Source organism: Eumetopias jubatus, unplaced genomic scaffold (assembly GCF_037043125.1).
Source record: "Eumetopias jubatus isolate StellerSeaLion01/CBP00866 unplaced genomic scaffold, mEumJub1_p1.0 scaffold_10, whole genome shotgun sequence".
NCBI lineage: Eukaryota > Metazoa > Chordata > Mammalia > Carnivora > Otariidae > Eumetopias > Eumetopias jubatus.
In genome coordinates this window covers 56,953,465-56,981,064 of record NW_028274816.1, presented here as the reverse complement: position 1 = coordinate 56,981,064, position 27,600 = coordinate 56,953,465, and the positions used below count along the sequence as shown (strand labels likewise).

At 44.6% G+C, this 27,600-nt stretch overlaps 1 protein-coding gene across 13 annotated transcripts in view; it reads left to right on the top strand.

Annotated features, from left to right (window-relative positions):
- Nucleotides 1-974: 974 nt before the first annotated feature.
- CARD8 (caspase recruitment domain family member 8) overlaps nucleotides 975-27,600 on the top strand; it is a 33,359-nt gene continuing 6,733 nt past the window's right edge. For 4 of the 13 annotated variants that reach the window (XM_088027697.1, XM_088027695.1, XM_088027702.1 and 1 more), the window contains exons 1-12: nucleotides 4,351-4,418; nucleotides 7,375-7,490; nucleotides 11,220-11,831; nucleotides 12,332-12,454; nucleotides 14,277-14,432; nucleotides 17,980-18,032; nucleotides 20,215-20,383; nucleotides 20,968-21,197; nucleotides 21,272-21,534; nucleotides 24,987-25,112; nucleotides 25,453-25,594; nucleotides 26,708-26,752. In XM_088027697.1, the coding sequence (XP_087883823.1) occupies nucleotides 11,725-11,831; nucleotides 12,332-12,454; nucleotides 14,277-14,432; nucleotides 17,980-18,032; nucleotides 20,215-20,383; nucleotides 20,968-21,197; nucleotides 21,272-21,534; nucleotides 24,987-25,112; nucleotides 25,453-25,594; nucleotides 26,708-26,752 (1,414 nt within the window). In that variant the 5' untranslated portion in view covers nucleotides 4,351-4,418; nucleotides 7,375-7,490; nucleotides 11,220-11,724. Of the gene's footprint in view, nucleotides 1,069-4,350; nucleotides 4,419-7,374; nucleotides 7,600-11,219; nucleotides 11,832-12,331; nucleotides 12,455-14,276; nucleotides 14,433-17,979; nucleotides 20,384-20,967; nucleotides 21,198-21,271; nucleotides 21,535-24,986; nucleotides 25,113-25,452; nucleotides 25,595-26,707; nucleotides 26,753-27,600 lie in introns of those variants that run through there. The other 9 variants (XM_088027696.1, XM_088027694.1, XM_088027698.1 and 6 more) reach the window with 9 other exon arrangements.

Here is a 27,600-nt window from a genome sequence, read left to right as displayed (position 1 = left end):
GAAGGCAGTCATTTAACCAACTAAGCCACCCAGGCGCCCACGACTCAGCAATTCTACTTCTAGGTACATACCCAGAGGAATTGAAAACAGGTCTTCATAGAAAAACTTGTACATGAATGTTCACAGTAAGACTATTCATAAGAGCCAAAAGGTAGAAACAACTCAAGTGTCCATCAATGGGTAAACACAATGTGGTTATCAATGCAGTGGAATATTATTCAGCCATAAAAAGGAATGAAGTACTGATAATGTGCTTCCACATGGATGAATCTCGAAAACACCATGCTAAGGGAAAGAAACCATTCACAAAAGGCAGCATATAAATGACTTTGTTTCTGTGAAATGTCCAGAATAGGCAGATTAATGGTTACCAGGGGCTGGAAGAGGGAGGGATGGGGAGTGACTGATTAATGAGTCTGTTCAGGTGTTTCATTGTGGGGACAAATTCAGGAACCATTTAATTAAGAGGATTATGTTACTAAGTTCTTTTTTTTTTTTTAAAGATTTTATTTATTTATTTGACAGAGAGAGACACAGCAAGAGAAGGAACACAAGCAGGGGGAGCTGGAGAGGGAGAAGCAGGCTTCCCGCTGAGCAGGGAGCCCGATGCGGGGCTCGATCCCAGGACCCTGGGATCATGACCTGAGCCGAAGGCAGACGCTTAACAACTGAGCCACCCAGGCGCCCCTTATAGAAACATTTAAATATGAGTATCAGTGGGGTGACTATCTGGCTCAGTTCGTAGACCAGGCAACTCTTGATCTCCAGGTTGTGAGTTCGAGCCCCACCTCGGGTGTAGCGATTACTTGAAAATAAAATCTGAAAAAATAAAATAGAGTGTCAGTAACCACACGTCTCCCTGGGAAAACATTAGGTTATAAATAACAGGAGGCAGGATTTCTTCATTTAAGAAGGGGAGGTCCCTATTTCACATCTGACTCAGCCCAGGGCCCCTTCCCTTTGGAGTACTCCTTCCCAAATGAACAGAACCTAGAGCGGCCTAGGGACAACAGAGCCACCAACCCTGTCTTCCCCGTCCTGTATCCAGGGGATACCGAGATTTCGCTGGTAAGCCCTGCAGAAAAAGAGCAGGTGGTGTGGTCTTAGGGGAGGGAGGGACAAATGGAAATAGCTTTTAGGGGCGGACTGCCTACTTCTAAGCTCCTTTTGCAATCAGCAACAGAAGGGAAGTGGGTTCTTGTGACCTTCGGAAGCCGAGGTCATTGTGGGTAGATCTGAGCCCGAAGAAAGCAAGATTAAACTCAGTTTTGCAGAGTTTATAATAGGCTCACACAACTGGGTGTTATGCACAAACAACGAATCATGGAGCACTACATCAAAAACTAATGATGTAATGTATGGTGATTAACATAACAGTAAAAAAGAAATATAATAGGCTCACACAAACCTTTCTTTTAAATAGAGGCGATTACACCCACAGTAGGATACTTTAAATAAAACTGAGGCTGTACATGAAGCTCCCTCTGGAAGGCATCTAGCCCCTCAGCTGTGACTGCTGTCCAGAAACTGGCCTTAATCCTCCTGCATTATTCATAGATTTCTAAATGTATTATTTGAAAATCTCTATTTGTTTAGTATCATGCTGTAATCCATGTTTTAAGCAATTTGGTTTTTAATCGTTTTTGTTTTTTTTGTATCTGTTCATGTTTACCATGTGGTTCTAATTAATTCCTGGGGGGGGAGAGGTTTTTTTATTTTTTTATTTTGTTTTTTTTTAAGATTTTTAATTTATTTATTTGACAGAGAGAGAGAGAGAGACACAGTGAGAGAGGGGACACAAGCAGGGGGAGTGGGAGAGGGAGAAGCAGGCTCCCAAGGAGCAGGGAGCCCGACGCGGGGCTCGATCCCAGGACCCTGGGATCATGACCTGAGCCGAAGGCAGACGCTTAACGACTGAGCCACCCAGGCGCCCCTATTTTGTTTTGTTACAAGTAGACTCCACATTCAACGTGGGGCTTGAGTTCATGACCCTGAGATTAAGAGTTGAGTGCCCTGTGAGCCAGCCACACGCCCTAATTAGTTCCTGTTAATTGCTCTATCAGGTTAATTAGTGATGGCATCATGATTGATGTATTCATTCTTTTGACGATTGACATTTGGCTAGTTACAACTTTCTTCCCAAGAGCAGGCAATAACACAATCAACTTTTTCTGCACATTTCCGGGTGCCTATAGGAGACTCTGGGAATGGGGTTGCTGATCCGAAGCAATTCAATACTTGAATCTTTTTTTTTTCCTAGATGTAGCCAAATTATCCTCCAAAGTGGTTGTGTTTTCTCCAAAATCCACTCACTACCAGTTATGAGTCTCTGTTGCTTCACCTCTTCATTTACCCTTGGTTTTGTCCTATTTTCTTATTTTCATCGCTATTGTGGATGAGAATAGTCTCTCATGGTGGTTTTCATGGGCATTCCCATGATCACCAATGAATCAATCTTTTCCAGGGCACCTGGCTGGCTCAGTCAGAGGAGCCTGTGACTTGGTCTCAGGGTTGTGAGTTTGAGCCCCATGTTCGGTGTAGAGATTACTTAAGTAATCAAATTAAAAAAAAAATCTTTTTGTGTGGACACTTGTGTTTTTTCTTAGCTGGGCATTTGCTTACCAAAGCCTTGGGTGCAAACAAAATGAATGAGGGTTCCCTATGAGAACTCCCAAGATACATGTCACAGAATTCCCCTAATTTCGGGCCTTATCCGGGGAGCGCACATAAGGACTGGCTATCCGGTGCTCTGAGCCTGCCCTGGACATCATAAATGACTGTGGGGTGTCCGAGACACGTAAAAAGGATGGAGACCGTCCCTGGAGGTCACAGCCCAGGGAAGCCTCCTCCAGAAGCCGCACATACCTGCCCACAAATCCCTGGATATCAGTTTGCACCCTTCACTATGGTTGAGCTACCTAAAATATTCATTCAGTGCTAGTCCAGAGGACGGGGAGGGTTGGGTGTCGGCTGCAGGGCAGAGTGGTTATTCCTGCCGGCCTGACTTTTTGGTGTCCTAGGGTGTTAGGCCACTCTCTCACTCTAGGACGGGTCGCCAAGGGACACCTTGGTTAGGGGACGGAGAGCTGGTATGTGGGGACGCCCTCATAGGCATCTCTCTATGACACGGACGGGAACGTACTGGATTCCTGAGATGGGAAATAGGCCATCTTCGAGGGGACTCTTCTGGACCGAGTACTGCAAAATTGGGTAATTTCCCCTCGTAAAACTTTTCTAGTGTGTTGTGTGGGTTAAAAGCTATAGGTTCTTCAGCAAGGTAAAATAATGAGTGACCTTTGCAGCCCGACCTCCAAGGCAGGGTATTTCGGTCCATATGTCAGGCACCTATGTATAGCTTAGGAGGTGAGGGGGGAAGCCTGGGGTGATGGGAGGGGACCCTAGCATCCCTCCTATGGGGCCTTTAACAGTGGCGGCGATCACAGTGATTGTGTTCAGGGGATGCCTTGGGTCACCTTGACACCAGGAACCTCTGACATACTCCGTGTGGAACGCCACCCAGGAGTCGCTGGGTTTTTTTGGGGGGGGCGGGTAATGGACCTTCTCTCTTCTCTCTTGGGGTGCCACCGGAAACAATTCGGTTCGAGAAATGTAGGAAAGAACTGAGCTCCTGTAACACCACATGGCCTCAGTGGGATCTATCCGTTAAGATCTCCTCTGCAGGACACACGCAAATGGACCTAGGGGACCTTCATTGCTCTACACCAGGACCCCGACCTAAGGGCCTCTTGCAGAATGTGTTTGCCCGAACAGGTCCGACTAATAAACTCCCTCCTGACATATTGGATGGTAATTATCTAAGTAGACCTCCTCAAAATAAGCCCAGGTTGCTTGGGACGCCTGGGTGGCTCAGTCGGTTAAGCGTATGCCTTCGGCTCAGGTCATGATCCCGCGGTCCTGGGATCGAGTCCCGCATCGGGCTCCTTGCTGAGCACGGAGCCTGCTGAAATACAGGCCCGCCCTAGCAAAGGGGATGCTGGCTCTCGCTCTTCTCACTGCTCCTCCTGACAGATGTGGGAGCTTCTCCATCTCAGGGTTAACGGCTATAACTGGAACCAACTGTTTCTAGTTAGTCTAGCCCAGGACCGGGACTTTCCAGAATATTCCCAAACAGCTGCCGAAACTCCCCTTGTATCCGGTTCATTCCGTGTCTTCTCCGGCCTGACATGGACAGCCTAATTTCACTTTGGGGGAAAAACAAATGAACAAAAATCTGTGTCTGCTCAACCGTCTCGGCTGCCAGGTTTTAGGACCGGGGAACCTTTTTCTTCTGCCTCCGGCCGGCACTCTGCCCCTTCTGTTCCCTCCCCCTTAGTTCTCCTCTTCCTGTTTCTGCATCATCTTGGGTGCCGCGGGCCTTTGGACACCATTCACTTCAGATTTCCCCACCAGTGCCTCAGGTAAAAACTGATAATGGGAAACAAACTGATTGGCTTCTTTTTATTTTTTTGAGATTTTTTTATTCATGAAAGACAGAGAGAGAGAGAGAGAGAGAGAGAGAGAGAGAGGCGCAGAGGGAGAAGCAGGCTCCTGGAGCCCGACGCAGGACTCAATCCCAGGACCCTGGGATCACGCCTGAGCCGAAGGCAGACGCTTAACCATGTGAGCCACCCAGGCGCCCGAAACTGATTGGCTTCTAAAAGAGAACCCAGGAGGAATATAATTTGGTATTTAAACTATTTAAGTTCGTTGGTTTAATTAAACTAAAACATGTCTTGAAAATTATTAATATTAAATCTGAAACTTATTCTACCAAGATTTACTGAAGGTCAAATAAGCTCATGATCTCTGTTGCAGTTTTTTTTTCTTTTCTTTTTTTATTATGTTAATCACCATACATTACATCATGAGTTTTTGATCTAGTGTTCCAGGATTCATTGTTTTTTTTTTTTTAAGATTTGATTTATTTGAGGGGCGCCTGGGGGGCTCAGTCCTTAAGCGTCTGCCTTCGGCTCAGGTCATGGTCCCAGGGGTCCCGGGATCGAGCCCCGCATCGGGCTCCCTGCTCCGCGGGAAGCCTGCTTCTCCCTCTGCCACTCCCCCTGCTTGTGTTCCCTCTCTCGCTGTGTCTCTGTCAAATAAATAAACTGAGCCACCCAGGCGCCCCTTTGTTGCAGTTTGTGAGCAAAAAGATAATTTAAAATGATGGTTAATTTTCTCTCTCAGAGATTTCATGGGGAATTGTTAAGAGAGCTTTTTAAAAGTCATTGGATGGCTCAGTTGGTTAAGCAACTGCCTTCGGCTCAGGTCATGATCCTGGAGTCCCTGGATCGAGTCCCGCATCAGGCTCCCGGCTCAGTGGGGAGGCTGCTTCTCCCTCTGGCCCTCACCCCACTTGTGCGCTTGCTCTCTCTCATTCTCTCTCAAATAAATAAATAAAATCTTAAAAAAAAAAAAAGTCGCTGGTAACCTGAAACTTTAAAGTTTTGCTTGGATGATAAATTGGGATTAAATTCATTGGACATCCAGGTCTTCTCCAAACAGGATAAGGTACTAAAGCATTGATTACTGGACGTAGACTTACGCTTTTGACTTCTTATTGCAAAAAAAGAAGATAAAATATTTGAATCTGTTAGTAAACATGCTTTGTGCTTAACTGATTCATAAATTTGCCATCTAAAGAGTTCTGCTATAACAGTTCACCATTGATTACTACTTAATTTTCACTGGAGATTAAGGTTGCTAAAAGTTAAAATTCTGCTAAGTGTAATTAAGACTGATGGGAATAAGGAAAGTAACTCTGTATGTAGAAAAGTAGGAGATATATAAGCAAGATGTAAGGAATGGGAATACATTTTTGTTAAAGGTAAAAGAAGGTAATTTTGTCCTAAATAAGACTGGTTGAGAAGAAATGGCTTGGGACAAAATCTGAATGCAAAGGAAAGTTGTAGAAGGCTTATGAAGGGAAATCTTTGGGAAAAGATTTCATATGTGGTCAGGATGGACTAAGATTGAAATGAATGGATTTTATTTATTTATTTATTTATTTATTAGATTTTATTTATTTGTCAGAAAGAGAGAGCACAAACAGGGGGAGTGGCAGGCAGAGGGAGAAGCAGGCTTCCCACTGAGCAAGGAGACGGCTGTGGGACTTGGTCCCAGGACTCCGGGATCATGACCTGATCTAAAGGCAGTCGCTTAACCAACTGAGCCACCCAGGCGCCCAAGTTTTGGGTTTTATAATGATCTGTAATCCTATGTAGGCATGTGCTTTGCAACTTTCTGAGGTTTTTAACCAACTTCCCCATGATTTAAATTATAAATGAAGTCTTTTGGACCAATTAGGCTTGTTTATTTGGTATTTTAAGTTACCTGGAAAGCACCATCAAAAATATAATGATAAGCCTTAGGTTATGTTGTGTGGGTACATGCTCTAACTATTCTAGGGACGATATGCAATTCCTAAAGTTTTACTATGTTCTGGTAATAAGGTCATCACTTAACATTGTAATTATTAAAATGTATGTCCAGGGCGCCTGGGTGGCTCAGTTGGTTAAGTGTCTGCCTTTGGCTCAGGTCATGATCCCAGGGTCCGGGGATCGAGTCCCGCATCGGGCTGTCTGCTCCGCAGGGAGCCTGCTTCTCCCCCTGCCTCTGTCTCTCATGAATAAAAAAAAATTAGTAACATGGGACTAAATGAACAAGAAAATGATAATAGTTTTGTGACTCTTGTTTAAAACATTGCCAGTTTTCGGGCGCCTGGGTGGCTCAGTTGGTTAAGCGACTGCCTTTGGCTCAGGTCATGATCCTGGAGTCCCAGGATCGAGTCCCGCATCGGGCTCCCTGCTCAGCGGGGAGTCTGCTTCTCCCTCTGCTTCTCTCTCTCTCTCTCCCTCTGTCTCTCATGAATAAATAAATAAAATCTTAAAAAAAAAACAACAACTTTCTCTTAAGAAAACTATGACTCGGCGCCTGGGTGGCTCAGTTGGTTAAACAACTGCCTTCGGCTCAGGTCGTGATCCTGGAGTCCCGGGATCGAGTCCCGTGTCGGGCTCCCTGCTCAATGGGGAGTCTGCTTCTCCCTCTGACCCTCTTCCCTCTCGTGCTCTCTGTCTCTCATTCTCTCTTTCTCAAATAAATAAATAAAATCTTAAAAAAAAAAAAGAAAACTATGACTCCAGAAACGGAATCAAGTATGCATTTGTAAACAAACTGAAGCAGTTAACTTTTCTCTCTACATCCTCTGAAATTCAAAAGGTCTCTCTGAATAGTCTTTCTTCCATGGCAATTATAGTCATTTGCACAAGTTCAATAAGAATCTGTTCTCCTTGTAACAGGACACCATTAGAAACATTGGTTATTTTGCCAAGGCTTTGACAGGAATGTCATATTTGAGAAAGACATGTATAATTTCAGATATGACCAGACAGCTTAAGGAACTGAAGTTGACTTTATGAAACGTGGAGCCATAAAGCGCCTTGGAAGTGTTGGCCTGATACCCTGCTTCTAAAGTTTCCAGCAGCCTCCCCAGGGTGAGTAAAGAATGTCGCTTCCTGGCAGGTGCAGGAAACTCAGGATACTTTGGGGGCCTCGTGAAGAGGAATTCACCCAAATCTACTGGTATTGCAGGCATGTCTGATGGTAAGTGCTTGGCGTGGCTTCTGGCCTGGTGAGGCTACTAAGAGTTCAACCTAGAGACTCCTTGTAAAAACTTCCAGCAAAGCAAATTTTAGATCTATACGGCCGGGTGATGGGCATTAGGAGGGCACGTGTTGTGATGAGCACTGGGTGTTATACGCAACTAATGAATCATTGAACACTACATCAAAAACTAATGATGTACTATATGGTGGCTAACTGAACATAAAAAAAAAAAAGATCTGTATGGCCAAGTGCTATTCTTGCTGAGCTTATCTAAATAATTAAAACAAGTTTGTTAAAGTTGGACTTGTTTTGCAAACAAATTAGTCTTGATTTGGCTAAATCTAAAAATGAGGGTTATTATAGAGAGAAATTATGTTTCAATAACCCACCTTTGTGGATGTTAAATCCTAGTCTGGTTGTCTTTAAAAGTTGTTTGCCTTCAGGGAAATCCAAATCAAAACCTCAATGAGATACCACCTCACACCGGTCAGAATGGCTAAAATTAGCAAGTCAGGAAACGACAGATGTTGGCGGGGATGTGGAGAAGGGGCAACCCTCCTACACTGTTGGTGGGAATGCAAGCTGGGGCAGCCACTCTGGAAAACAGTAGGGAGGTTCCTCAAACAGTTGAAAATAGAGCTACCGTTCGATCCAGCAGTTGCACTACTGGGTATTTACCACAAAGATACAAATGTAGGGATCCGAAGGGGTACGTGCACCCCAGTGTTTATAGCAGCAATGTCCCCAATAGCCAGACTGTGGAAAGAGCCAAGATGTCCATCGACAGATGAATGGATAAAGAAGATGTGGTATATATACACAATGGAATATTATGCAGCCACCAAAAGGAATGAGATCTTGCCATTTGCAACGACGTGGATGGAACTGGAGGGTGTTATGCTGAGTGAAATAAGTCAATCAGAGAGAGACATGTATCATATGACCTCACTGATATGAGGAATTCTTAATCTCAGGAAACACACTGAGGGTTGCTGGAGTGGTGGGGGGTGGGAGGGATGGGGTGGCTGGGTGATAGACATTGGGGAGGGTATGTGCTGTGGTGAGCGCTGTGAATTGTGCAGGACTGTTGAATCCCAGATCTGTACCTCTGAAACAAATAATGCAATATATGTTAAGAAAAAAAAAAAGAAGTTAGCAGGAGGGGAAGAATGAAGGGGAGTAAGTCGGAGGGGGAGACGAACCATGAGAGACGATGGACTCTGAGAAACAAACTGAGGGTTCCAGAGGAGGGGGGTGGGGGGATGGGTTAGCCTGGTGATGGGTATTAAAGAGGGCACAGTCTGCGTGGAGCACTGGGTGTTACGCACAAACAATGAATCATGCAACACTACATCAAAAACTAATGATGTATGGTGATTAACATAACAATAAAGAATACCAAAAAAAAGGTGTTTGCCTAAGCTAGACAACTTGAGGTAAACTTCAGAGTAATTGACACAATAGCTTTGGCTGCCTTTTTGGTGGGTCTCCAGGGACTTACGCTAGGACTACACATAAAATAAGCAAAACAGTATGTTTACGCAGCAGGACTCTAAATGATACTTCCCGGGTGCTAGATGCACTTAACCAAAAATTGTGAGGTCAGAGAGGGACTTCTCAAAAACCAGGCCAATGTTGATTATCTACTATGACTACACCACTTAGGATGTGAGGAGTTTCTTCATATGTGTTGTTTTAACATTACACTTAACTCCTGGGGCGCCTGGGTGGCTCAGTTGGTTAAACCGCTGCCTTCAGCTCAGGTCATGATCCCAGGGTCCTGGGATCGAGCCCCACATCAGGCTCCCTGCTCATGCAGGAAGCCTGCTTCTCCCTCTGCCTGCCGCTCCCCCTGCTTGTGCTCTCTCCCTCTCTCTCTCTGTGTGTCAAATAAATAAATAAAATCTTTAAAAACAAAACAAAACATTACACTTAACTCTTACAAGGAGTCCCTATTAATAGGGGACATTCGTCATCAATTACATAAGATCAAGATATCCACTGGTCTGTTTAATGGAATTGGTAACTGGGGATCTTATTAAGAGATGTGATCACAATTTTGAGCTTGATTTTCTTTTGCATGTGCTGATGCATGTATTGCCTGCTGTCCATCACGACTCCCCGAAACCATACCACGGGCCTCTAGACCAAACCCTGGTTAGATTCTTTTTTTTTTTTTAAAGATTTAATTTATTTGAGAGCGAGAATGAGAGAGAAAGAGAGCATGAGCAGGGGGAGGGTCCGAGGGAGAAGCAGACTCCCCGCCGAGCAGGGAGCCCGATGCGGGACTCGAGCCCGGGGCTCCGGGATCACGACCTGAGCCGAAGGCAGTCGCTCAACCGACTGAGCCACCCAGGCGCCCAAACCCTGGATAGGTACTAACTGCCATACAGCATGCTGCCCCATTGCAGCAGGAAGCAGCCAAAGTGGTCATCGTCCTCGTTCCCTAATGGCATTGAAGGATTCTATTCCAGAGGGAGGAATGAATAAAGGAAGGGTTAAGGGACAGGCAAAGAAGGCAGGGGGCCCCCGGCTGGGCTCTGAAGCTCTTCCTGGCAGGCAGAAGTGCTAAGACGGAGTGAACAAGAGATGAGGGAATAGACCAGACCACCTGGCCCCAGATGTTAGGGAGTAATTTTCTTTGGCGGCTACAGCGTGGTCACAGAAAATGACCAGACATCAAGGAAGTCCGTCACTACGGGTGTTATCAATAGTCCTTGCTCAAACCAAGACAGCACAAGACTCTCAAGGCCACAAGCTGCCTTGTCAAGTTTACAATATAAGACTGGCCCAAAGGCCCTCAGTGGCAGCCCATTTGGGACCTCTCTCACTCTAGAGAGCTTTTTCTGTCCTTTCTGCTCTCACCTTCACTTGATAAACTTTCACTTCATTCACCCTTTTATAGGGGCGAGATTCATTCTTCCACTCTGGGAGACAAAACCCCTGCAATCCTACATTACTATTGTAATGAACCTGGCCCTTATAAGATGGTGAACTTAATCAATACATGTTGTGTGTGTTCTGACCCCTCCACTGGCCTGCCTGTCCCCATCTCTCTCTCCTCAGGCCTCCCTCATCCCCGAGACAACATTGTCAAAACTGGGCTCATTAATACCCCCACTCAGTGTTCCAGCCAAAGGAAGAGTCACACATTTCCCAGTTTAAATCAAAAGCTAGAAATGATGATGCTTAGTGAGGAAGGCATGTTGAGAGTGGAGACAGGCCAAAAGCTGGGCCTCTTGTGCCAGTTGGCCAAGTTGTGAATGCAATGGAAAGTTCTAGAAGGAAATGAAAAGTGCTCTTCCAGTGAACACAGGGATGAGAAGAAAGACAAACAGCCTTATTGCTGATGCGGAGAAAGTTTAAGGGTCTGGATGGAAGATCAAAGCAGCCACAACATTCCCTTGAGCCAAAGCCTCATCCAGAGCAAGCCCCTGACTCTCCAATTCTCTGAAGGCTGAGAGAGGTATGGAAACTGCAGAGGACAAGTTGGAAGCTAGCAGAGGTTGGTTCGTGAGGTTTAAGGAACGAAGTCATCTCTCTAACTTAAAAGTTGCAAGGTGGTGTGTGCAAAATGAAGCTCTTCTTCCTTCTCATTTTCTGTGTTTCTTCTCCAGTTTTTTTGACCCACTGCAAATTCTTCTGTGGATTCCAGATGCTTCCCAGAGCTGTTTCCGTTTGTGGATAGCTGTGTCATTGTGGATCTTCATCAGGGGAATGGAGGCTGGGGTCTCCTCTACCACCATGTTGGTGATATCACTTCTCCGATCTAGGATTTACTTCAATATCTCTTGTATTTGCACACAGAGGGTTATATATAAAATAAAATAACTCCTATTTATTTATTTTTTAAAGATTTTATTTATTTATTTGACAGAGAGAGACACAGCGAGAGAGGGAACACAAGCAGGGGGAGCGGGAGAGGGAGAAGCAGGCTTCCCAGGCGCCCCTGTTATATCCTTATTTAAAAGTCAGAAAACTGATATTTAACTAAGAGAGTGAAGCCACAATTTTTTTTTTAAAGATTTTATTTATTCACTTGTGAGAGAGACAGAGAAAGAACAAGCAGGGGGAGAGGCAAGGGAGCGGGAGAAGCAGACTCCCTGCCGAGCAAGGAGCCCGATGTGGGACTCGATCCCAGGACCCTGGGATCACGACCCGAGCCGAAGGCAGACACCCAACCATCCGAGCCACCCAGGCGCCCGTGAAGCCACGATTTTGACACGAGTGTAAGTTCTAAGAATCCGTAGGCTGGCACTGTCATTTCTTGTCTCTTTAGTCTCCAAAGAGATACTGCTTTAGGGGAAGTATAATTCATCTGGTGTTGTGCAACTTTATAAAAGTTCCTCCTGTCTAGGACTGGTGAAGGATAACCGAAGAATAGGGAACTTCCTACACCCCCTACGTTACCAGTACGCAATATCGTTATGCAAGTTACATATGAGTCTGTCGTGAGTCTTAGCAGGTATTACATATATATGTGATGAACATGAGGGGTTGAGAATCAAATGAGGCATGCCTCCCGAGATGAGATCACTGTTTGCTGAGTGGAGACAGAGAAATAGTTAACACTGTGAAATAAGTGGATCCCAGGGCGGACATCAGAGAATGCCTCTCGTAAGATGGAACATCCAATTTGTGTTACTTTCCCTGCCTCACAGTGAAGAGACCGTCCCACCATCAAGTTCCTCACACATAATCAAATTACAACTCCCTTGTGTTTTCCCAGGCCGCGTGGGTGCTGCTGCATTGGAAGCACAGAGGAACGGTCCCCAGAGCCCAATTACATGTCAGGAGCAAGGCGGAAGTTCACCTGCTTTGCTGACACCCGATGTTTTCAAGGGGGTTATAGGTAAGGGACACTATATGCAGTGGGGAAAAGTGGACAATTTTGGATTTTGTCCCTCTGTCTCATAGAGATCCATGAAAATCAAAGACATTTAGATTATTTTGTGTAAAAATCAGCATATTTCTTCTTTCTTTTTCGTCATTATAACTTTTTATTTTGAGACAGTTTAAGACTCATGAGAAGTAGCAAAAACAGTACAAAAGGAGCAAAAATGTACGCTCAACCCAGCTTCCCCTAATGATAATATCTTTTATAATAGTGGTCATTGTCAAAACCAGGAAATTGACCATGATCCAGGACTATTAACTCAGATACAGACTTTGTTTCAAGGTAATATTTGACAAGCTGGGAAATATTGCTGCTGAACGCAAGAATTCCTCGGTTGCTTTGCCCATCCACCCCTTCTCAAAGAACCACTTTATTTGGTTGAACCAGTCAATGCCAGATACCCCAGTACCAGTCTCTAGTCAGCTGGACGGTTGCAGATGATTCAGGTCAGGGTTATCAACGGGATTTTTGCCATGAGAGACATATTTCATATCCAGAGTGTCTAATATGGAAACCATTGGCCATTTGTGGTGTTGGGGCACTTGCAATATGGCTAGTTCAAGTGAGAATCTGATTTTCAAATTTAATTACTTAAAATTTAGGTTGATTTTTTATTTTTTCAAAAGGTGTTATTTATTTGGCAGAGAGAGAGAACGGCAGGGAGAACGGCAGGCAGAGGGAGAAGCAGGCTCCCCACTGAGCAAGGAGCCTGATGGGGGACTCGATCCCAGGGCTCTGGGATCATAACCAGAGCTGAATGCAGATGCTTAACCAACTGAGCCAACCAGGTGTCCCAAAATTTAAGTTTAAATTGGCGCACGGGGCTACTGGCTCTCATGTTAGACAGTACAGATACTGGCCCAAAGGACACTCCTAACCCCAATCTTGATCCCAGCCAGCCAAGCGAGACCAGAGACCGGCTCTCAAGTGTGAAGAAGAAATCACCCAGCGTAGGGCTTTTCTATTCTATATCTGGATGAGGATCCCCAGTAGAAGAAGAAAATAAGCCTGATGTCTGTTGTTTCCTTCCCTCTTAGCATCCTCATGTGTCCCTCACCATGTGGAGCCAGGAGCCTGAAGCAGAGAAATAGTACTACATGAGTTTTTATAGCACATATAAAACCTCACTGATGTCCTAGAATTTCAATCACAGTAGGATCCCATTCTCTTGGGCACCAGTGATGGGTAAGGGGGAAGATACGCTAGGAATCTTCTCTTCTCTCAAAAATTCTCACCAAGGTCACTTAGGTCAACAGCCCATCATGAGGGCGCCTGGGTGGCTCAGTCGGTTAAGCGACTGCCTTCAGCTCAGGTCATGATCCTGGAGTCCCGGGATCGAGTCCCGCATCGGGCTCCCTGCTCAGCGGGGAGCCTGCTTCTCCCTCCGGCCCTCCCCCCTCTCGTGTGCGCTCTCTCTCTCTCTCTCTCTCTCAAAATAAATAAATAAATCTTAAAAAAAAATTTCTTAAAAAGAAAAAAAAACACCAAAAACAGCCCATCATGAAATAAAACCTTACAGAAAGTACTAGGTGTTGAGAATCCACTCAGTTCTGCTTCCCCAGGATGGAAAGATTAATGTTGAGCGGGACGTAGAAACACAGTTAAATCCATTATAATGAGGAGTGAGATGGAGTTACGGGGGCTTGAGAGAAGATTTCCCTAAAGACAAAGCATGGGGTCTAGGGCTTTTAATTAACATAAAGTCATGCTGCAGAGATTGTCCTGCCACCAGGCCTCCATGCTGTTTTCATAACACAACTTGCCTTCTGTTTTCCAGTGAAGTTGGTGATAAATCTGTATACAGAAGAATTAGGATGTTAGACAAGGACTTCCAGCTTTGTCCTTCCTCAGAATGTGAAAAAGAGATAACAGTAGAGCCAGCACCGTACATCCCTGCTGCTGGACCTCAATCCTGTGAGGAAGCATTTTCCAGGTAAGGGGAGTGATTACACGGGGAATGTTTTTTTTTTAAAGATTTTATTTATCTATTTGACAGAGGGAGACACAGCGAGAGAGGGAACATGAGCAGGGGGAGTGGGAGAGGGAGAAGCAGGCTTCCCGCCGAGCAGGGAGCCCGATGCGGGGCTCGATCCCAGGACCCTGGGACCATGACCTGAGCCGGAGGCAGACGCTTAATGACTGAGCCACCCAGGCGCCCCTACCCGGGGAATGTTGATGGTAGTGTTGGATTCCGTTCCTTGATATCACAGGGGCACATGAGAATCGGGATTTGGGTCACTTATACAGGAATCGGGGAGAATGAATTATTTATCCAGTCTTACCAACAAACCAGAAATTTCTGAATGAGGCCAATCACCTCTTCCTTCAAAAGTCTTGAGAGCTCGGGCGCCTGGGTGGCTCAGGTCATGATCCCTGGGTCCTGGGATCGAGTCCCGCGTCGGGCTCCCTGCTCCTTGGGAGCCTGCTTCTCCCTCTGCCTATCTCTCTCATGAATAAATAAATAAAATCTTAAAAAAAAAAAAAAGAAGTCTTGAGAGCTCTACACAAAAAGGCAGTAACTGATGCAAAGACCATTGATTGAGCTGGGCATCAATGCAAGTAACCAACTCAGTGCTCTGGGAAACAGCCTGCTCTTGAAGCTGAAGGATGGAGTGGGGTCCCTGAAGTGGTGTGCTAGAAATTGTTCAGCACCAGTTCCCCACAGGAAGGTGGGGGAAAGACTTTATTTGTAGTGTTTGCCAATTTCTGTGGGGTGACTACTTCCATCATCGTGGATTGCAAACTACCAAGATGATGTCCCTGAGCATGGCTAGGTGCCTGGCTGGGTGAGTCAGTGGAGCATGAGACTCGTGATCTTGGGACCCTGAGTTTAAGCCCGACTTGGGTGTAGAGATTACAAAAAAATAAATAACTAAACTTTTTGTTTTGTTTTGTTTTTTTGTTTTTTAAGATTTTATTTATTTATTCATGAGAGACAGAGAGAGAGAGAGAGAAACAGAGAGAGAGAGAGAGAGAGGCAGAGGGAGAAGCAGACTCCCAGGGAGCAGGGAGCCCGATGCGGGACTCGATCCCAAGACCCTGGGATCATGACCTGAGCTGAAGGCAGACGCTTAACCACCTGAGCCACCCAGGCGCCCTAAATAACTAAACTTAAAAACAAAAGAGCACAGAGTATAGTAAGATGTAGTAAAAGAATTAGAAAGTAATAAGTTTTCAACATTTATTACTTTTGTTTGTAAAATAGGTCTATTTAAATGAAAATTTTATAGAATTTAATTTTATGTTGACAATGTTAACATGTTTAACAATCTACGCACTAAATTCCTGGAGAATGTAACAATCGAATTCCATGATCTGGGGTGAGCTGGCTCCCGCTTACCAGTGGCTTCCTTCCACCTCCTAAATCCCAACCGCAGCCACCCGTTGGAACCCAGCGTGCACAAGCACCATGAGAGAACAGAAGGTGGTGTATTTACCCTCAGCGCATTGCATGGGGCTGACATAATCCATGGCTGATTTTGTGGCCCCAGACACAGCACCAAGACTTAGGAGCGCAGGTCAAGGTTCTCTCACATGACTTGCCCAAAACCCTTTTGAGAAAAGAGCTACAGATTCTTTTTAACTCCATTTCTCCAAATACTTGTTCTTTATAGCCTTAGTCTATCTATCAGTTTCTCTGTGAATCCCTTTCATGGTGAAGTGAATAGAGATATCAAGGAATATATAAGGAATCCGGGGATCAAGGATTACACGTATAGAGCAAGAAATCAAGAGAATCTAAGAAAATGTCAGTGAAATTAGATGACATTTCATGATCCCACAGCATCAATCATGCAATAACTACTGTACCCAAAGAAATCAGTGCTTTGGTCCTCTGTCATCATAGCCCTTCTTAGGAGCTAGGACTCTTGCTGTATGATTCCCCTGGTCTTGATTCGTTCCACATTTCCAACTCTCCAAGACAGAGATTGGATTGAGTTGGTTGTCCTCACCCAGAAAATATCACCTGGGTTAGGGCAGATTTCTCACAACCAGGCGCTTACTTCGTGAACCACTAGCTCACCCTATAGATCACAGTTATCAACTTTGGCTAAATACTGGAATCATTTGGGAAGCTTTAAAAGTAATGATGCTGAGGTCCCACTTCTAGCCCCCTGATTAAATTGATCTGGGCTGTGACCCATGTATTGGGGAAAGCTTCCCAGGTGCAGTCAAGTTCGGGAACACTGCTATGGGAGCATGTATTCCACCCACGAGTCAACTGGTAATTCAGTGTTTTTATTCCAACAGTCATAGGACACCAATCAGAGTCATTTATCGGTTTATTTATGTATTTTCAATTTATTTATTTTTACCAAATGACCCCAAATGTTTATTTGACTAAATTCTGTTTCATGCATAAGCATGTCAGCCTCCCCTGTTTATTAGACTTTGGCAGTTAAAAAAAAAGAAAAAAACAAGCAGCCTCATCCAGAAAAGTGCAAATACCAAGGGTGAGGGTAGTCTACAGTTTTACTGTAGGATAAATATACATTTTTTTTTTTTTAAAGGCCTCTCTCCTTCTGGCCATATCAACACTCGGTTTTGACCATTAAATATAGATGAATTTTCCAAAAATCACTTCTTTGCTTCTCCAAGATCCTCAGTGCCGTCATCATCCACCTCTGTTCATTTTTCCTGAATGACCTCCAATATGTCATCTGTAAAATCTCCCTGAATGATGATTTCATCTCCTGTTACTGAGGCACCATGGGAGAATTTTTGAGAAAAAAAAAAAACACAACTCTTTCTTTTTAAAAAATTTTTTTCTTTTGGATTTTATTTATTTATTTGAGAGAGAGAGAGAGAGAGAGAGAGAGACAGTGCATGAGCTGGGTGAGGGAGAGAGGGAGAGAGAGAATCTCAGGCGGACTCGGAGGTGAGTGTGGAGTCTGACACAGGGCTCCATCTCACAGCCCTGAGATCATGACCTTAGCCAAAATCAAGAGTCAGATGCTCAACAGACTGAGCTACCCAGGTTTAATTGAAAGTTTATTTATTTATTTTTTAAAACAGATTTTATTTATTTATTTATTTATTTATTTATTTATTTATTTGAGAGAGAGAGAGAGTGCACGAGCCGGGAGGAAGGGGCCAAGGGACAGGGAGAAGCAGACTCCTCTGCTGAGCAGGGAGGCCGATGTGGGGCTCAATCCCAGGACCCTGAGACCATGACCTGAGCTGAAGGCAGATACAACCGACTGAGCCACCCAGGGCCTCTAATTGAAAGTTTAAATGGCCCTTTTGGCTACAGCCGTTGTTTGGGCAAAACAGCTCTAGCTTTTAATCACATCCTCTTCATTTTATTGTGTGAACTGATTTCTTTTTTTTTCTTTTAAGATTTTATTTTTAAGTAATCTCTACCCCCAACATGGGGCTCAAACTCACGACTCTAATATCAACAGCCACATGCTCTTGAGCCAGTCAGGCACCCCTTGTTAACTGATTTCTAATATTTTCTTTTTTTTTTGACACTAAAGGGCCCCAGTCAGAAGTGAATCAGACCAGGAGTCTTCACAGACACAAGAATCAGGTAATTGGCTAATGTAGAGATTATGCAGGGGGTGTGTCAATGGGCTGATGGAAATGTCCTTTTGTTTTACATGGAGGAGAAGTTTTGAAGTCCTTTGTGATGTTGCCGATCAAAAGCAATTTTTTTATAAAGCTTTTTAAAAAAGATTTTATTTATTCATTTGACACAGAGAGAGAGAACATGAGAGGGGGGATCGGCAGGCAGAGGGAGAGGGAGAAGCAGACTCCCCACTGAGCAGGGAGTCTGATGTGGGGCTCCATCCCAGGACCCTGGGATCGTGATCTGAGCTGAAGGCAGCCGCTTAACTGACTGAGCCACCCAGGTGCTCCCAAAGCAATTTTTCTAATCTCTAACCCCATCCTCCCTACAACTTAAATGGGAATTCAAAGCACTTGCAATCTTGGATATTATGCCTGGAATGGATTCCATATTCCAAACCCTCTCTTGGTGATATTAAACACATTCTCTTTTTATTATCCGTGGAAGCTCTATGAGTGGATGGTGTAGACTCTATTGCAAAGACAAATAAAAGCAAACTCAGAGGTAAGAAATCTTCCAGGTAGGAGGGGAGCTGTGGCAGCACTGGGTCGTGTTTGGGTTAATTAAAAGGAGTCTGTTTTCTTTTAACCTAATCCATGCTAGGACCTCGAAAAATAAGCAATGTGTGGTTAAGGGTCTTGATCTTTTGTGACATTTGCACTCTGATTGCTTTGGGTTAGGAGACATTCCTGTTGTATTGAGTCTCCTAGGGCTGCCATAACAAAATGCCCCAGACTAGGGCACTTCAACAATAGAAGTTCATTTTCTCATCGTTCTGGAGGCTGGAAGTCTCAGATCAAGGTGCTGGCAGATCTGGTCTCTGGTGAAGGCTCTCTTCCTGGCTTGTAGATGGCCACCTTCTCCCTGGGTCCTCACATGGCTTTTCCTCTGTGTATCCAGAGAGAGAGAGAGACAGACAGACAGACAGAAAGATCTGTCCTCTCTTCCTCTTCATATAAGGACACCGGGACACCAGTCCTATTGGATTAAGAGTTCTTTCTTATGACTTCATTTCACCTTTAGGACTTTCTTATAGGCTCCATCTTCAAATTCAGCATGTACACGCCCCAATAATCACTGTGTTGCCTTGGAAAAATTTACCTGACTTGACTATCTTCCATCTTGTCATTACATGCTCCACCTCCAAGTGCTCATGGTTGGAAACTGTCCCACTTGGTGTGAAGTAGTTTGAAAGCCACATGAGGTTCAAGGAGAGCAGGTGTTGGTGTTGGCCGTATCCTGATACTCAGCCCAGCTCCTGTGCTTACCAGCCACGTGGTGATGGGGTAGACTCATCTGTACTCACATAACGAATAGCTGACATTGTGTGCCATTTTCTTGAGGTACCACACGGCCAGGTACCAAGATTCAGAGCAGTTCTTTAAGGTGCAGGTAACATTAGTCTCTCCATCTTACACAGGAGAAAAAAAGCTCTGAGTGGTTAGGTAACTGTTTGAGAGCATTCATTTTTTCCTATACAAAATCCCTGTTCTCTGCAAAATGAGATTCCATCATATGTAAATCTTGATAAACCAATTTTCTCAAAGCACAGTATATCAGAGACTTCTATCATCCAGGATACAGATATTTATTCTATGCCAATCCTCCTTGCCCAGAGCCTGAATAGTGGGGGTAGAGTCCAGCAGCCCACGCGTGGAGGGTCTCCAAGTGGTGCTGGGCAGGCTCTCCCAGCGGGGTGATGGAAACACTCGGGGAACCAGGGGACGGTCTGGGGCGCCTTGGGATGGGTGGTGGCGAACACTAGAATGAACAGATGTGCCTTTGCCTCTTCAGCTTTCCTGCTTGTTCCTTTTATGGACTTGCCTTCCTTCTCCAGCATCAGGTATTAGCTGCTTCTTGGGACCATTGTAGAAATTTAGTTGCTGTGGTTCCTGCCGGAGGCAATACCGCACCGCCGCCCCCCAAGCCACCCAGCCTGGCTCCCTTTTTAAATTTGGGGTGCAGTTTCAGTAGAGCAAAGAACATTCTTGTGCCTTTCTTTGTCTGGAGTCAAAGAACGAAGCCCCTTGTTCTCCCCACATACCCTTCTCTCTGATGTCTGGATTCCCAACGGGACATGTGTAATCCAACAGCCAGGGCTCCTTCAGGTCATGCCATGTCTAACAGTCTGCATCTCACACAGGCAATGTGTATTTTTCAGAAGAGATTTGCTTGGAAGAGAAGACACTAGTGCCCCTCCAGGCTCCTAAACTTTTTTCTGGGGTTGAACCAGCTTGTAAAAGTAATCAGTTTCTAGGACCTGAAGGAAATGTGGATATTGAGTTGATGGATAAGAACGCAAACAGATACAGGTAAGAATCAAAGATGCTGATTGTTTCAATATAATTCTCCTGTAAAGGAGGGATACGCTGCGTGATATTTACATGTATACACCTACACGATAGGGTATGTGATCCATCCCCTAAGACATCTGAAATTTTGTCAATATCCTCTGTATTCTACGCACTGAGTTGGTATGTTAATTTCAACATATGTAGAATACAGAGAAATTGGGGCTCAGAGAGTTTAATTAAATCCCTAGAGTTTTCTAATGTAGTGAAAGTCACAGATGGGTCTTGAACCTTGCTCCACCCCAAACTCCACATCCCTCTGCACTTTTTTTTTTTTTTTTAAGATTTTATTTATTTGACACAGAGAGAGAGACACAGCGAGAGAGGGAACACAAGCTGGGGGAGTGGAGGAGGGAGAAGCAGGCCTCCCGCGGAGCAGGGAGCCCGATGTGGGGCTCGATCCCAGGACCCTGGGATCATGACCTGAGCCGAAGGCAGACGCTTAACGGTTGAGCCACCCGGGCGCCCCTTCCCTCTGCACTTTTGTTCTTTAAATCAAAGTCCTGGTTTTCTCTCAGCATGACTATCACTCTGGCTCCTTTCAGCGTCCACTTCCCCACGGCTGGCTTCTATCTATGGCCAGCGACACACCTTGGCTTCTCGGTAACGGCAGCGGTGACTGTGAGGATTGCGTTCGATTCTTGGGGTCAGCATCTGGACCTGAAGTTACAGCACGAGGAGCAGTGGATGGTGGCAGGCCCTTTGTTTGAGGTCCCCGTGGAGCCCGAGGGGGTCATTACTGAAATCCACCTCCCCCACATCATCTCCCTCCCAGGTAAGGAGGGGAGAGGGGAGGCCGTGGGGATGTTGGGGGAACGCTGTCTGATTGCCTTTGTGGTTGTCCTACAGCAAATGAGGTCGATATCTCTTGGTTCCGAGTTGCCCATTTTAAGGATGAGGGGATGGTCCTAGAGCCGCCAGCCCGAGTGAAGCCTTTCTGTGCAGTCCTGGAAAACCCCAGCTTCTCTCTGATGGGGATCCTGCTGAGAATCGCCAGTGGGTCCAGTGTTTCCGTCCCCATCACTTCCACGGTCCTGATCTATTATCACTTCCACCCTGAAGATTCTAAATTTCACTTGTACCTTATCCCCAGCGACTCCTTGCTAATGAAGGTAAGGCTGGCAGATTTTGGGGAAGATATGAGAATTACATTGTCAGCCTATCACCTTCGACATTCTGTTTCCATATTGAACAGAAAAGTCAAGGCACGGCTTTCATTGATAGAAGCATGAATCACCCTCCATGAGTTCAGTCTGTAGGTGCTGACTCCTGAGCCATATGCAAGGATCTGCAACAGGAATTCAGTTCTACTAAAAATGGAGCTGCCTTTTCTGGCTTTTAAGGAGGAGGAAAACAGAGGACGAGACTTATGGGGAATGGCAGAAGGAGTAATGCAGAGATTTCATTGTAGATTTGAAATTAATAATATCTAGGGACGCCTGGGTGGCTCAGTTGGTTGGGCGACTGCCTTCGGCTCGGGTCATGATCCTGGAGTCCCGGGATCGAGTCCCGCGTCGGGCTCCCTGCTCGGCGGGGAGTCTGCTTCTCCCTCGGACCCTCCCCCCTCTCATGCTCTCTCTCTCATTCTCTCTCTCAAACAAATAAATAAAATCTTCAACATCTCCACTGGATGATTCTTCCCTGACGTCTGACAGCATGTTGTGCTGTTGGCCTCACCCTTCCTTGATGACAATCCTCTCTGTTATTCCTTCACATCCCATTTCCCCGATCTCCCAGTTAACCATTCTGGTCCCTCTTCCAAGTCTTCACTTCTGCAGGTGCTTGCTCTGAAACCCCTCATCTCCCAAACTCACTGATGGTCTTAGTGACCGTTCTCAGTCCTGTCACCAAATCCCACTTAAGGAGAGGATTCCCAAGTCTGTATCCCTGTCCTGGACCCTGCAGAGCTCCAACTGTGAACTGCCCGGCTGAATGCGCCCACTCGACTGCCCATCAGCATACCTACCTCATGTGTTAACCTCCTTATCTTCCCCAAAACTGCCCTGCTCTTTCAACTCTCTTCTCCATGGAGGATATAAAACCAAGTTCCACTAAGTGATTTGGTCCCAGATCTAGAGTCTATCTTCCATCTCTCGGTTTCACTGCCTTTCCTCATCCAACGTACGCTCCATCTCCATGAGTTTTACTTTCGTAATAGTCTATGAAATCTTTTGGAGCTTGCAATCTACAGAGCAACAGACAGTAAATAAGTAAGGAGACGCTCAAGTCCAGCTCTCTTTGCTTTTAGAGTTTACTTTCATAATGTGACTCGAAGCAGTTTCATTTCCTCTTTGCCACTGCCAGTGATGGACCCAGCCTCCGCTGACTTCCGCTGGAAATACGACTCAGGCCTTCAGACTTCTCCCACCAGTTCCATTTTTGTACATGTAGCTTCCACTTTTTATCTGGCGACAGGGAGATCTTTTACAAACATAAATAATCACACCTCTTCTTGGCCAAGACTCTTCCATGAATCCTTATTACACTTGGGACATAAACCAAGTCATCTCCTTTGGCCATGGCAGCATTTGGCTCTAGTACCATCATCGCACCCTCTTCTTTCCCTCCACTGGCCTCATAAATCTCTTTATTTGCTTATTGTCTGTATTTTTGTTGATTGTAAACTCTGTACGTGGGAGGGACCCCTTCCTCTTAATCACAAGTTAGTTAAAAGCACAGTATAAGGCCTGTTGTAGTCACACATGAAATGTTGTTGACAGAAGGAATGAAATGTGGTCTGTCTTCCTCTCTTGGGAGGGGAAGAAGAGTGGAGAAACCTTTTCTTCACTTGAAAACACAAGATAAGCTCAAAATATCGCTTGTTGCCCTGAGAATTCTCCCTGCTTATGTGGTGAGCTGCACAATGCAATACGGTAGCCAGTTGCCATGCCTGGCTGTTGAGTCCTTCAGGTTAGAGGTGTAATAACTTTTTTTTTTAAATAAACAAAGATTTTGAAGATATAATATGATGAAAGTATATACATGTTAATTATATTGATTACATATTTAAAGGATAATATGTGGGGTAATATGAAATACTTCATAAATATATTAGTAATAGTACTTTCATCTGCTTCTTTTTGCTTTTTTTTTAAAGATTTTTATTTATTTATTTGAGAGAGAGAGAATGAGAGATAGAGAGCACGAGAGGGAAGACGGTCAGAGGGAGAAGCAGACTCCCCGCCGAGCAGGGAGCCCGATGCGGGACTCGATCCCGGGACTCCAGGATCATGACCTGAGCCGAAGGCAGTCGCTTAACCAACTGAGCCACCCAGGCGCCCCTTTTTTTTTTTTTTTTTTTTTAATGCGGCCACTAGAAAATTTGAAATTATACTTGGGGCTTGCGTTATATTTCTGCTCAACAGTGCAGCTCCATGGAAATCCATTGATCCAATCAAAAATATTTATTCTGTGCTTTACCTATTCCAAGCACTATTTTAGTGGCTGGGGATGCATCAGTGGACAAAACAGACAAAGGCAGGACTACCAAAGGTTGTTTGGAAGATGGAAATGCTTGTGGTACAGGAAAAATATATGTGATCTGACACGTGCGATAAAAAATAAGAAAGGGAAAGGGAATCAGTTTCAATCCATAAGACAAGCTAAGTACAGGAGTCTGTCCCACTATCTGTAGAAATCTGCTCTCAGCGATAACCTATCATTGTTATACTGATGTATTCGGTTGTTTAAGTTCCAGTCTCTTATTATTATAATTTCAGTTAAACATATCTCCTCATTTAAAATAATTTTTAAAGTTTTTTTAATTTTTTATTTTTCTATTATTTTTTAAGGATTTTATTTATTTATTTGACAGAGAGAGACACAGCGAGAGAGGGAACACAAGCAGGGGGAGTTGGGAGAGGGAGAAGCAGACTCCCCGCCGAGCAGGGAACCCGATGAGGGACTCCAGGATCATGACCCGAGCCGAAGGCAGTCGCCTAACCAACTGAGCCACCCAGGCGCCCTTGTCCCCAGATTTGAGGCACACTCAGACAATCCCCGCCACATTATATGAAGAAAAATCATCCTATACAGAGATTTGTGATAAAAAGAAATGCCTTGGGGAATGCCCAGGTGGCTCGGTTGGTTGGGCGTCTGACCTTTGATGTCGGCTCAGGTCATGATCTCAGGGTCTTGAGATGGAGTCCAGAGTTGGGCTCTCTGCTGAGTGTGGAGCCTGCTTAAGATTCTCTTTGAGTCTCCCTCTGCCCCTCCCCCATCTCTCTACCTCTAAGAAGAAGAAAAAAAAGAGAAAGAAATCCCTAGCTCCGAGATAACCACCAGTAAAATTTTATCAACACATCCCTCTATGGGGCGCCTGGCTGGCTCAGTCGGAGGAGCATGCAACTGTGGACCTCAGGGTTGTGCGTTTGAGCTCCACATTGGGTACAGAGATTACTTAAAAATAAAATATAAAAAAAATACATCCCCTCATGTCCAGAGGCCCGTTGATATATATAAACATATATATATTTGTATATATATGTGTGTATATATATATATATTTTTTTGCTTATTTACTTTTAGCTATGCCTCCTGATTTGCTTCTTTTCTTTTTCCTCAGGCAATAGATGATGAAGAAGCTAAGTTTCATGGTGTGCGTCTGCAGACCTCACCCCCAGTGGATCCCCTGAATTTTGGTTCCCGTTACATTGTGTCCAGTTCACCTCACCTGGAAATAATGCCCAAGGTCAGTAGAATTTGACCTGGGGCATTATTTAACTCGGGTTTCAAAATATTTTGTATACATGAAAAAAAATGGAAGACCGGTGGAAGGTCAGTAGCTCAGGTGATTATTCTCTGAACCATATCCTGATAAGAGCTGGGCTATCTTTCCTTCCATGGAATAATACTATTTCCTAAAATTGTAAACTTAAAAGATTGTTGACCATTCTACCTCTGTTATTCCCTCATCCAGCCGTGAGACTATATAGGAAATGGAGTATATTTCAGTGGCCAGTTCACTGCAGGCAACAGGTCTTTTCACCCCACTCCCAACCTCCTGATACTTTATGGAATGTTTCCTCTAGGAGTTGAAATTATCCTACAGGAGTCCTGGAGAAATCCAGGTATTCTCTAAAGTCTATGCTGGGAAGATGGAGGAACCAATTGTACTTAAAGTTACGAACAAAAGACACAAGACTTTGGTCTGGCACACTTGGGTGAAGCCAGGTAGGTAAAAATATGAGGCTGAAGTTTGGGGAGGAAGAAAAAAATCATGTACCTGTCCCCTTGGTTGTAGTGAAGTATATCAGAGGAGAAGGTCTGTTTATGGCCCCATCCCAGAGAAGAAAACAAATCTACTGCCAGTTTATAGTCAATGTTGAGTTGAAGCAAAAGCGCTGGCAGTGGTCATGTGTGCCTGGGGTAGGGATGGCTCTTGGTGTGCAGAATTGGAACCTCTCATACCTAGGTGGTAGTGAACAGGAGATGCTAATTATAAGAATCAGAAGAAGCAGAAAGTCAATTTAGTTCTATCTTCTGGGCAATTTTATAGTTGTTGCCATACAAAGGGACTAAACAGTTGCTGAAGGAAGAAAGACCCAAAATTTATCAGAAATTTAAACAACAGCAGGGCTTTTACAAAGAAAATGGAAGACCATGTGGAAGTCTTAATGGTAAACACACTTTAGTGATTCTTCCAAATGGTTGCTCCAACTGGCAAATCTCCCACCAACTTAGAAGAATGTCCAACGTAAAAGTTCTGCACTATCAACTGTCCCAGTATTATAGGGTCTAAAGAATACCATCACTTATTGTTCAAATGTACTCACTTCATGATGGTATTTTGTGTTTAAAATACATTTGCCTAGAAGATAATTTATGTAGAACGGTGTGACAATTTTACCATAGCTTTCACATTTCTTCACGTTTTGGCTTATAAATAAGAAAGAATATTGGAAAAATGTGTTCCTTCCTCTGATGCATTTCCTTAATGGGCGGTGAGTGACCTTCTACTTAATTGGGTTCCATTAGTATATCAATGTTCCAGTGGGATCCTTAACTTAGGAAATGGAATTAAATTATTTTAGCGCATTACATCAAAGACTAGAGAAACTATAGGGGCACCTGGCTGGCTCAGTCAGAAGAGCCAGCAACTCTTGATCTCGGGGTTGTGAATTCAAGCCTCATGTTGGGTGTAGAGATTACAAAAAAATAAAAAAAAATAAAAAAATAAAAACAGCAACAAAAAACCCAAAAAACCTTAAAAAACTTTTAAAAAAGGAAAAACTAAATAAAGGTAAATGGCTCATTTCATTCTCCCAACTTTTCCTTTCTTCCTAGTGGACCTCAAGTTTCATGCCACATTGGTCCCTCCTCCTTTCTCAGGTTAGTGCAATGTTGTGTTTTGTTTTAAAGATTTTATTTATTTATTTGACAGAGACAGACACAGCGAGAGAGGGAACACAAGCAGGGGGAGCGGGAGAAGGAGAAGCAGGCTTCCCGCTGAGCAGAGAGCCCCATGCGGGACTCGATCCCAGGACCCCGAAGGCAGACGCTCAATGACCGAGCTACCCAGGTGCCGCAAGTGCAGTGTTTACACCAAAAGTCAAGGGATGTGTCTGATTTCAGGAGGTCTTTGAGTGGTGTGATGTGTCTCAATAAGGGATCATACCTTCTCTTCATTTACAAAAACTGAGTGGTGTCAGAGACAAAGACAGAGAGCATGACCCACTCCAGTGAATTCATGAGAGGGTATAATATGCAGACTCTGAACATGCAGCCACATCTTATTGGGGAAAATGTCTTGCATCTGGTGAACTATAAGTGAAAGTGCATCGATATGGCTGGAGATGAAAATTTAGACGGACGGAGGCCACATGAGACCAGAGGCAGGCAAGAAACAGAAGTTGAAAGCATAAGGATGATGGTTGAACTTCTTCTGGACCCGAGGCTGAAGGCAAAGGGGGACTTTGGAAGGGTGGGTAGTAATGCAGTCCCTGTTCTGAACAGTGTGGATGACCATGGGTGAGGGAATGGACAGGAAGTGGGAACCGGCTTATGAGGCTGTTGTAAAAATCAAGGACAGGGATTAGCTGGGAATTGGTTAAGGTTCCTGGAGTTGGTAGGTAGCAGAGAAAGAAATTATTCAAAGTAAGGAGTCAAAGGGGACCTGGCTGGCTCAGTCAGAAGAACATGTGACTCTTGGTCTTGGTGTTGTGAGTTCAAGTGCCACC